Source organism: Lolium rigidum, chromosome 1 (genome assembly GCF_022539505.1).
Source record: "Lolium rigidum isolate FL_2022 chromosome 1, APGP_CSIRO_Lrig_0.1, whole genome shotgun sequence".
Lineage (NCBI taxonomy): Eukaryota > Viridiplantae > Streptophyta > Magnoliopsida > Poales > Poaceae > Lolium > Lolium rigidum.
In genome coordinates, this window is record NC_061508.1 from 196,394,421 (window position 1) to 196,406,503 (window position 12,083).

A 12,083-nucleotide genomic window follows, 5' to 3' on the forward strand; every position below is an offset into this window, starting at 1 on the left:
TGGTTTTTGGACAAGTTGAACAGCAATGCTGTTCTTCCTGTTCTTGTGTTCTTGGTTTGCTGGTGACTTACCCAGTGGCCTGTCGATGAATGAGCTAGTTCTGGCGGTGGAAAAGGTTTTATACCACCCTTCCAGTGCTCTCCTGGTCGACAGCTTGGCCTGGCCACCCTTGGTGACTCCTCTCTGTGCTTGTGTGTTGTTCAGCATGCACACATGCAGTGTGAGCTGCCTGTGTGTGTGTGTACCTGATGCTTTGCACTTGGTTTGGAGAGGATCAGCTCGGCAGAGTTGATCATATCTACTCAAATTTCCTTTTCTTTCTAACCTGCCAAGTGGCTATGCCACTTGGCATAACACTTGTTTTCTTTGTGTTTGTGTGCAGGGATCAAGATGATCAAATGGACATGAAGATCATCAAGCTCAAGACTAAATGAATATTAGCTTGTAGTTTTAGGATAGATCATTGAATTGTAATTTCCTTTTCTTTTCTTTTTCTATTTTTCCAATTCTTGTAATATGTTGTATTTATTTCAATTGTGAATATTGTAAAGACATTGTATATTGTGTGATAATCAATAAAGCTCAAGGTTTTCTCTAATGAGCTTTACTTATAGTTTGCATTATTCATAATGTGTATTATTTATTATTTACTTAATGAATTTCCTCACAATTGAAATATAGGGTATTTATTTAATGTTTGAATTTGAAATTCAAATTCAACTTTGGTTTGAATTCAATCATACAACTTAAATTTGAATTCAATCATGCAACTTAAGATTGTGATGCAATATCTCTTCTCTCTTCTCAAAACCCTAATCTAGTTGAATAAGAGCAAGTTTGTCGCACTCTCGAAACCCTAACCCTGTAAGGTGTCGAGAGAGAAATTTGTCCCCCTTCGATGCAGTTTTGTTTTAAAAGCGCGAAATTTCCCCAGAATTTACGATGCAATGCACATCCCTTTCTAAAATCTACCCCTCGATTGTCTCTAAACCTGGGATATTATAGGTTGCTACAGTAATAACAACTTCCAAGACACAACAAAACAGTAGCAAAATAAAAAACAACATGGGTTATCTCCCAAGAAGTGCTTTTATTTAACGCCTTTCAGCTAGGCGCAGAAAGTGCAAATCAAGTAACATCAAGAGAAGAAGCATCAACATCATAATTTTTCTTTAAAACACAACTTGTCGCAGAGGGTACCTTAGATGCTCCATTATCTAAATTTCCCATAGTGGTACTAAGGATTTTATCAATTTTAAGCTCATAATGATTCTTTGGCTTTGGCATCTTAGGGACATACATGAATTTTTGCTCCCTACCCACAAAAGCTTTCTCCTTAAACTTAAGAGAAGAAAAAGTTGAACCCAAGGTTCCCATAGCTTCTTCAAGTTCACCAATCCTATGGGTTTGATTATCATGGATAGCACAAGTTTCTAAGACAACAATTCTTTCATTAATTCCTCCTAGGGATTTATCAAGTTTATCAGTATTATCAAGTAATATTCCCAATTTAGTATCAACACTTGGAAGATTTTTCTCTATGGCCTCCAATTTTGTCATGACATCCTCAAGAGATATTTCAATTTTAGCTTCATTAACAGGTGGTGTTCCAACTAGACTCTCAATGATGCAACTAGCTTCTAAAGCAGGAGTACCTAGGAAGTTACCCCCCGAAAGAGTATCAAGAACATACCTATTCCAGCTAGAAATACCAACATAAAAGTTCCTAAGGAGGATAATAGTAGAGTGTTTCTTAGTGCACCTATGATGAGCATTACTAATCCTATACCAAGCATCTTTAAAACTTTCTCCCCCTTGTTGCTTAAACGAACGAACTTCAACTTCTGGACAACTCATTTTAGCAATAATAAAGCAAAACTGAATTAAATAAAGTAAAACAATTAACTATTTTTTGTGTGTTTTTGATATAAAGAAAGCAAACAAGGCAGAAAATAAAATAAAACAAGACAATAAACAAAGTAAAGAGATTGGATGTGAGAGACTCCCGTTGCAGCGTGTCTTGATCTCCCCGGCAACGGCGCCAGAAAATATGCTTGATGACGCGTGAAGCACACTCGTTGGGAACCCCAAGAGGAAGGTGTGATGCGTACATCAGCAAGTTTTCCCTCAGTAAGAAACCAAGGTTATCGAATCAGTAGGAGATGAAGGCCACGTGAAGGTTGTTGGTGAAGGAGTGTAGTGCGGCGCAATACCAGGGATTCCGGCGCCAACGTGGAACCTGCACAACACAATCAAAATACTTTGCCCCAACTTAACAGTGAGGTTGTCAATCTCACCGGCTTGTCAGTAAACAAAGGATTAAACGTATGGTGTGGAGAATGATGTTTGCTTGCAAAGAACAACAGAGAACAATGATTGCAGTAGGTTGTATTTCAGATGTAAAAGAATGGACCGGGGTCCACAGTTCACTAGTGGTGTCTCTCCAATAAGATAAATAGCATGTTGGGTGAACAAATTACAGTTGGGCAATTGACAAATAGAGAGGGCATAACAATGCACATACATATCATGATAACTACTATGAGATTGACTTAAGGCATTATGACAAAGAACATAGACCGCTATCCAGCATGCATCTATGCCTAAAAAGTCCACCTTCGGGTTAGCATCCGCACCCCTTCCAGTATTAAGTTGCAAACAATAGACAATTGCATTAAGTACTGTGCGTAATGTAAACAATACAAATATCCTTAGACAAAGCATTGATGTTTTATCCCTAGTGGCAACAGCACATCCACAACCTTAGAACTTTCTGTCACTGTCCCAGATTCAATGGAGGCATGAACCCACCATCGAGCATAAATACTCCCTTTTGGAGTCACAAGTATCAACTTGGCCAATGCCTCTACTAGCAACGGAGAGCATGCAAGATCATAAACAACACATATATGATAGATCGATAATCAACTTGACATAGTATTCCATATTCATCGGATCCCAACAAACACAACATGTAGCATTACAAATAGATGATCTTGATCATGATAGGCAGCTCACAAGATCTAAACATGATAGCACAAGAGGAGAAGACAACCATCTAGCTACTGCTATGGACCCATAGTCCAAGGATGAACTACTCACGCATCAGTCCGAAGGCGGGCATGGTGATGTAGAGCCCTCCGGTGATGATTCCCCTCTCCGGTAGGGTGCTGGAGGCGATCTTCAGAACCCCCCGAGATGGGATTGACGGCGGCGGCGTCTCAGTAACTTTTCTCGTATCGTGGCTCTCGGTACTAGGGTTTTCGCGACGGAAGGAATAAATAGGCGAAGGGGCAGAGTCGGGGGCGCCCGAGGGGCCCACCCCATATGGCGGCGCGGCCAGGGGTGGGGCCGCGCCCCCCTATGGTGTGGCCGCCTCGTGTCCCCTCTTTGTCTCCTCTTCGGTGTTCTGGAAGGCTCCGTGGAAAATAAGACCGTGGGTTTTTGTTTCGTCCAATTCCGAGAATATTTCCTATGTAGGATTTCTGAAATCAAAAACAGCAGAAAACAGGAACTGGCGCTTCGGCATCTTGTTAATAGGTTAGTACCGGAAAATGCATCAAAATGATGTAAAGTGTATATAAAACATGTGAGTATTGTCATAAAACTAGCATGGAACATAAGAAATTATAGATACGTTTGAGACGTATCAATGAGTGCAGAGCACACCGTTGGGGAACCCCAAGAGGAAGGTATGATGAGCACAGTAGAAAGTTTTCCCTCAGTAAGAAACCAATTTTTAATCGCCCAGTAGGAGAAATAAATCACTTCTGAAGGTGTTGGTAGCTGACTTTGGCAGGGCGCACTACCAGTGACAGCAACAACGTGGAACCTGCACACAACACAAGCAAAATACTTTGCCCCAACTTACAGTGTGATTGTCAATCTCACCGGTTTTGCTGAAAACAAAGGATTAAACGTATAATGTGGAAAGAGATGCTTGTTTGCAGTGAAACAAAGGATTAAACCCATAGTCCAAGGATGAACATGTGCGTGGATGCTAGAAAAGGAGTTGTTGCCGTGAAAGTTGGCAATAAAAAGAAAAGGTATTTGCAGTGTAAAAGAAAGGACCGGGGTCCACAGTTCCCTAGAGGTGTCTCTCCATAAAGATAGATAACATGCTAGGTAAACAAATTACAGCTGAGCAATTGATAGAATAAAGACCATACATGATAAGAATATTACTATGAGATTCATTTGAGCATTACAACATGATACATAGACCGTAATCCAAGTGCGTGTATGACTAATAATCCACCTTACGGTTAGCATCCGCACCCCATTCGATATTAAGTTGCAAGCAACAGATTATTGCATTAAGCAAAGTGTGTAAAGTAAATAATAGAATTATCCTTGGACAAAACATTGTTGTTTTCTCCCTAGTAGAAACAACACATATACAACCTTAGAAGTTATTGTCACTCTCCCAGATTACTAGAGGCATGAACCAACTTCGAGCATAAATACTCCCTCTTGGAGTCACAAGCATATACTTGGCCAGAGCATCTACTAGCAACGGAGAGCATGCAAGATCACAAATAACATATGACAAGTATATAATCAATCTCAACCATAGTATTCATTATTCATCGGATCTCAGCAAATACAACATGTAGCATTACATAAAGATGATCTTGATCATGATAGGCACCTCACAGGATCTAAACATGAAGCACAAATCGAAGAAGAAAACCATCTAGCTACTGCTATGGACCTGTAGTCCAGAGATGAACTACTCATGCATCACTTTGGAGGCGGGCATGGCGATGTAGAGGCCTCCGGTGATGATCTCCCTCTCCGACAGGGTGCCGGGAAGAGCTTCAGAACCCTCGCGGGCTAGGGTCGGTGATGGCGACCGCGATGGAACTTTTCGTGGATGGAGGCTCGGGTATATAGGTTTTTCCCGATCAGATGAATAAGTAGGCGGAAGGACGAGGTCGGTGGATGCCCGAGGGACCCACACCATGCCTAGGCGCGGCCAAGGGCTGGGCCGCGCCTAGGGATGGTGTGGCCACCTCCTGGCTCGGCTCCGTCTCTCCTCTGGACTCTGTCTTCATTACAGTAAAATAGGAACTTCGGCTTTTGTTTCGTCCAATTATGAGAATATTTCCTGCACAACTTTTCTAAAATACAAAACTGCAGAATACTTGGAACTGACACGGTGGCATCTTGTCAATAGGTTAGTTCCAGAAAATGCATAAAAGTGCAACGAAATGTAAACAAAACATATAGAAATTGGTGTAAAACTAGTATGGAGCATCAAAAATCATAGATATGTTTGGAACGTATGATAGTGTAGCGGTCCAAGATCTTTGAGAGCAAAAGACGTACCAAGCTGATGAACAAGGCGATCATCAACAGTAGTAGATGAACTCACAATGATGATGTCATCAACATAAACAAGCAAATAAATAGTAACATACGAGCATCGGAGATTGAACAAGGACGTATCAGGTGTAGATGAAATAAATCCAAGCTCGGTAGTAGTTAGTTTGACAACATGGCTAAAAGTACCCTCGTAGTGAAGACCATACCGTTGTTTTAATCCTTTAGCAACAAGACGTGCCTTGTATCTCTCAAAGAACCATCAGACTTCTTGATTTTGAAAACCCACTTACAGTCATTGATATTCACTCCTCAACGAGGAGGAACAATACGCCAAGTCTTATTTTGTTGTAGCGCAGTAAACTCTACCTCCATGGAAATATGCCAATGTGGAGAAGAGATAGCTGCTCAATGGTCCCGAGGTTATGTATGAAGAAGTGAAGTATCTGCAGGAGTACACGTTGCACACCAGCCAACAGTGCCATCTGTACGATTTCTTGGCTTTCGTGTGCCTCGCTCTAGACCAGGAGTAAAACCGGGTTCGGGAGGTAGAGGCGAGGCCATCTCCGAAGACGAAGCACTCGACGGAGACGTGTCCATGATCGACGTAGGCGCATCTGTAGCCGATGTGGTGTACCCAGGTAAATGGGCCACATGCGTAGAAGTAGGCCCAGGCGTAGTTGGGCCAGAGGAGCCGGATAGAGTGTCCCGATTTGCATGGCTGCCATGAGCGGCATGCAAAGGATCGACATCCAGGGCACATCGTGATTGACGTCTAAGTTCCTGGCACGATCGACATCCTCGTTAGGGTGTGGCGTGATCCACCCACTGCATCATGGTTCCTGGCGTGATCAACATCCTTGTTAGGGTGTGGTGGGATGACCTAAACGTGAATGCCACTTATCACATGACACCACGTGATACCTTGACACTGTTGAGACCTTGCTTCACGGATGAAAAATAAACATTATAGAAAGCTACACGACATCCCCCTCTAAGAAGAACCTATCTCGCCTCCCGATTCGTATCAAGAAAATACCAAGGGTGAAATTCAAAGAAGAAATTATTATCATATGCAAACCTTTTGACCGAGATGAGATTGCGAGTAATGGATGGAACATGAAGGATATTATTGACTTGCAAAGGGTGTGATGATGTAGGACTAATAGACTTACCAATATTTTTAATGTGCATACCTGTATGGTTGGCTTCTTGGACTTCATCCTTGCGATAGTATGGGTCCCTCAAGGTAAGCTAGTTGAGGTTGTTGGTAAAGTGATCTATCACTGCAGTATCCACATACCAGCTGGGATCAATTGGATAAGATGACGTACAACCCGAATGTGTCATGGTGAGTGCACGGAGCTGGGGTTCCATGTTTCTACCATCGTTGCCTGCGCCAAGGTAGTCGCTCTGGTATCTTTTGAAGCACAAGGAGGCCACACGACCAATTTTGGAGCTGATTTGACATGGCGTGCGCGTGAACCACCTATGCCACCGGTAGGAGCACCTGTCGGACGTGTTGGTGGCATTCAAGCAGTGTAATGTGGAGAAGGGTTATTGGAGGCAGGCTTCTGGGGCTAAAAGGGTAGACGAACTCTACCTTGTCGAGCGGTGTATCGCGCCGTAGGCACATTAGTGGTCATCTCGGCGCACCTCGTCTCCATGTGTTGCTCCACGTTTAGCAATTGCGCATAGAAATCGCGCATTGGCATGGGGTCCCTGATTGGATGAGCTGAGATGCGATCACGCATAATACTCACTATGAATACCCCAGAGCAGGAACACATAATACTCACTATGGATACCCCAGAGCAGGAACACATTTAATTCTTCAAGGCAGAGAGGTTGTCGATTGATTGCAGTGTATCAGCTAGGGACTTCACCTTGTTGAAGTAGATAGCAACCGATGTGTCGAGCTTCTTGACCTTTTTGAGGACTCCACGTATCTGCATGACGTGACTTGTAGACTGTGAAGAGAAGTTGGATTCTAGGGTTTCCCATGCGTCCATCGACGTAGTAGCAAGCATGACAATCCCAATGATGCTCTCGGTAAGAGAGGAGACGATGGCAGACATGATCGACTGAACCTGCAGATGCCAAGCGGACTGAAGAGGATTAGTGACAGTAGGGAGAGCACCGCATTCGGTAGCCGATGCTGAATTCGGGATATTGGCGGACGGGCAAGGCAAGGTGCCATCGACGAACCCGTAGATGAGGTTGCTCCGTAAGATCAGAACCATCTGGGTGCGCCAGTAAGATAATTGCCGGAGGTGAGGCGGAGTGTGATCCGATTCTCCAACGAGATCGGCGTCATGGGGATCCGGGACACCATGGTGGATCCCTGCTCGTGGTGAGGCCGTTGTTGGGGGATTGCGCGGATCGTGTAGTGCCAGAGCTCTTGTGGGAGCCGGATATGTCGAAGGTGGTAGATCAAGACGGCAAGGTCGACATTGGGTAGGGGCGGAAGCGGATCGATCGAGCACGATCGTTGTCGTGGCTTTGAAATCATAATAGACTTGGTAACGAGGCTAGGGTTTAAGGGTTGTATCACAGGATTCGTGGTTCCATTATATAGTGTAGGTACAGGGGGTACCGAGTACAATTCAAGTCATATGTGGTTTGTTTTTATACACTACCATACCGTGTGTACATATACACACATAAATCTACCATTCTTCATGACTTCCACGACATCCATACTATGTAAATTCACCTCTATTCGGTTACACCCTGTCCCGCCAAGATAATTCCATCAAGACGCTCTCGCTTCTGTAGTAGAAGGGTCCAAAGTAAAAGGTATGGTACAACAACTTGCGGATATAAAGAAGCCACGGCATTACGAATAGTTGCACTTGTATTTCGATTACATGAGTCGATGAAAAAGCCTACATCAACATTAAGCTTGGCAAAGTCTTTGTCGCGGTTTAACCCAACCATGCTGGACAAAACCAGTCTTCTTTTTTTTTGCTTTCTCTAGGATAATTTATAGTCAGGGTTGATAGCATGAACTGTTATGGCTAGTGATTACTCCGCCTCTCCTCGTGTTGCTTGGCGCCTTTCCCACCATATGTACCAATACACCAGTTTTTGTAAAATGCCAGGATACAAAGTATTCCATCATCCCTTTCTTCAATGGAATATTAAGATACGTTGTGCATCAATCAGCCAGAAAACTCTCTTTATAAGCTCTTCATCCCACTGATCAGTCTTCACATCAATAAGTTCTGAAACTTTTGTGTAAACAATATTACGTCTTCTTGTCGCAATTTTCCTATTTAGACTACGGATACATGGGTCATCCCATATATGTATTTATGATTCATCTCCAACTCTCCACATATGGTCTCTTTTGAAGGTTTGAATGTCTGTCATACTTACGTTGTGCATCAATCAGCTAGAAAACTCTCTTTATAAGCTCTTCATCCCACTGACCAATCTTCACATCAATAAGTTCTGAAACTTTTGTGTAAATAATATGGGTCATCCCATATATGTATTTACGATCCATCTCCAATTCTCCACATATGGTCTCTTTTGAAGGTTTGAATGCCCCCCCCCCCCTTATTTGGTACCTCCTGATATTAATATATTATCGAAAAAATAGGAGCTCCCCTTCTTTAGTCGACAATCCAGAAGATCTCCTGATGTGCATATGTTTTTGTTCTTCATCATCTCCCAATTAGGATAAGGACGTTACAGTGATTATCATGTTAATACTTTATTTGGGTAGCTCGAAGACTGGCATAGCATACACAAGAATAACTTGAATGATAGCTTTAAAGAACTTCCTCTTTATTTGGTTTACTCCTTTTTCATGAAACTTTGTTTGATTTATTCTTTAACCGGGAAAAATCAACGGGTAAACAAATCACAGGCTATCTAGGACATCATATACACGGACACGAGAAGAAAGGAGACGCCTCACAGGGAGCTAGAGCGGAGCCCGCGGTCGATGTGAGAAGACAAGGAAGGAAGAAGAGAGAAAGGAATATGCTCGTGTGTGTGTGTGTGTGTGTGGATGTACCATCCTAGTTATCAGCATTATATCAACAGCAACTCAATAAAAGGACCCGGCAGAGACCAGCTGATGTGATTTCCATCCGGAGAAAAAGGGGACGGCAGAGCACCAAGTAGCAAACAATCCTCTCGTTTTCTGCTTAGCCCGATCTACCAATCCAAGTCACTTACTCCTCTACAAAGAATGAGAACAAACGGTCGTCCAGGACGGCACCAGGAAAGCAACATTGCAAAAGGACAACACAAACACAATCACAAAATGTGTCGGTATGTGGATGTCTTTCCATGACATGGCTAACCTTTGGATGCACCTTTGGACGAGATGCCACGTGGATTTGCTACGGATAACAGTTTGTGCATTGCAGGTACATGTTCTGTAGATCAATGTTGTGAATCCATCTTGTTTTGTGTCTTGCCTCTAGCTATCAGATACCTTCTCCTCAGCTGCGACTTCGGGCGAGATGCCACGTGTAGTCCTAGTCGTCTCTCGGGATCGAGCTGAGAGGGGCGGGATACTCTGAGCATTGCGGAACACATTCTCTGGATCAATGGCGGTCTTCGCGCGGACGAGGCGGTCGTAGTTGCTCAAGAAATACCTCTCGCCCCAACTCCTCGCCGCCTCGACTTGTGGGTTGGGAATACCATCGTCGTCTATCCTGGGACCTGCAGACCAGCTGTTGGTTCCAAGATCAAGGTCCAGATAGTTGATGTACGCCGTTCGTGGACTGCTCGACACGAATGGTCCCATGAAGTCGTAGAATCGTCGCAACCAATCCATGTACTCCTCGCTGTGGCCGTCGTCATCCGACATCCACTCGATCAGGTATTGGATGCCGTGGATGTTGCCCTTGCGATGCGGGAACGGCAGGTCAGCGGCGCCGAACCGGTCCATGGCGCCGCCGTAGGGGTCCAGGATCACGTACGCCTTGGGCTGCCTGGACAGGAACTCGACGGATCCGGCCAGCTCGTCGATGGCCATCGGGCGGCGCACGAAGTCGGACTTCGCCTTGAAGTAGTTCTTCCCGTGGAGCACCCGGTCCGTCAGGTCCGACGCGGAGCTCCCCTCGGGCAGGCCCGAGAAGAACACCACGGACTCGATCCAGCTCATCTCTCTTGGGCTCAGGTCCGACAGCCCGATCTCGGGGAACCGTGCGGCGAGTATCTCCATCGCTTCGTGGCTCGGGCCGAGGTAGAACCCTTTGAACGTGACGGAGATGCACGTCCGGTCCGACTCCGGCAGGCCGGCACCCACGAACGCCGAGAGGTAGAACTCGTCGGGGAGCGACGGCGAGACGTGCTGCCACTTGGAGACCAGACGCGCCACCGAAGCCACGGTGCCCGGACGGTTGACGACGAACGCCGTGACGCGCTCCGGCACCGTGCTGAGCTGGACGCGCCACGCGTAGACAGCGCCCCAGGCGCCGCCCCCGCCACCGCGGATCGCCCAAAAGACGTCCTCGCCCATGCCGTCCCTGTCCAGGACGCGGCCGTCGGCGTCCACCAGCACGGCGTCGATCACGTTGTCCCCGGCGAGCCCGTACTTGCGGGACAGCAGCCCGAACCCGCCGCCGGCGATGTGGCCGCCGGAGCCCACCGTGGGGCACGACCCAGCAGAGAAGGCGAGCGTCCGGCTGGACTCGGCGATGGCGTGGTAAACCTGCCCGAGCGTCGCGCCGGACTGGACCCACGCCGTGCGTGACCCGGCGTCCACCTGGACGCGGTCGAGCGCCACTAGGTCGACGACGACGAAGGCGGCGTCGCCAACACCGTCCGTGGTGTAGGAGAGGCCCTCGTAGCTGTGGCCGCCGCTGCGGAGGCGGACCAACAGCTCGGACTCCCGCGCGCACCTCACGGCGGCGCGCAGCTCGGCCAGAGACGCCGGGACGACCACGGCGGCAGGCCCTCGGCTAGCGTCCGCGCACTCGGCCGCGAACCGGAGGTTCTGGACGGAGAAGGCCAGCGCGGCGCTGTACGCGGGCGACTGGCGCGTCGTGACGTTGTGCACGCCGGCGGCCGCGAGGCAGGACGTGATCAGCGCGCCTGCATCGTCATCGTCGTCTCCGACGCCGCCATGTGCCGCGGCCTGCATGGCGAGGAGGCGGAGAAGGAGAGAGTAGAGCAGAATGGTGATGGCCATGGCTTGAGAGAAGAGAAGGTGGCTAATAAGTGGAGCGTGGACTGTGGGAGTGTGACGATGTGCCCGAGGGTTTATATGTGCGCGCGCGAGTGACGGCTGAGGCTTTTGTTGCTATACACGGCCGGCGTGATTAGTTAAGGATTGATTAGCACTGATCGATCGATGTGGCCGGCAGGCGGTGTTTGTGTTCTTGTGCACGATCAACTGATGCATGCATTTAAACTGAATAATGGTACATTTAACCCGTGACCTGGTTCAAAAGGTTAGGTCAAAAGGGATTAGTGAGCCAAGTAAAACTTGAGGGAAAATATAAGCCAAGTGAAAAGTTTGTGTGTGCGTGTGTGCGGGATGCTCTTTTTTACTAAAGTTTCATTTGTAGTTCATTTTCGGAAACTCAAAACTAATCCCGGGTGGCATAAAACATATTTGAAAATTTTAGAAAAAAATACATATGTAGAGGGATATGTTTTATGTGTGCACGTATAGTTTCACATAATAGCGACATTTTTTTGTATGTAAAAAAGATAAATAAACAAAATATGTCGGTTTTGGCTGAAACAACTTTGTGAGTATGTAACATGTCAAGATATAGAAGCAAAAT

At 46.3% G+C, this 12,083-nt stretch overlaps 1 protein-coding gene across 1 annotated transcript; it reads right to left on the reverse strand.

The window, feature by feature from the left end:
* Positions 1–9,763: 9,763 nt before the first annotated feature.
* Positions 9,764–11,482, reverse strand: LOC124654154 (reticuline oxidase-like). Its single transcript, XM_047193187.1, has one exon. It carries the CDS (start codon positions 11,480–11,482, stop codon positions 9,764–9,766), a length of 1,719 nt encoding a protein of 572 aa, XP_047049143.1.
* Between the last annotated feature and the right edge of the window lie 601 nt (positions 11,483–12,083).

What these genes read in the sequence shown, in the direction of transcription:
- LOC124654154 (XM_047193187.1), bottom strand. Translation starts at nt 11,482, where the DNA reads ATGGCCATCACCATTCTGCTCTACTCTCTCCTTCTCCGCCTCCTCGCC.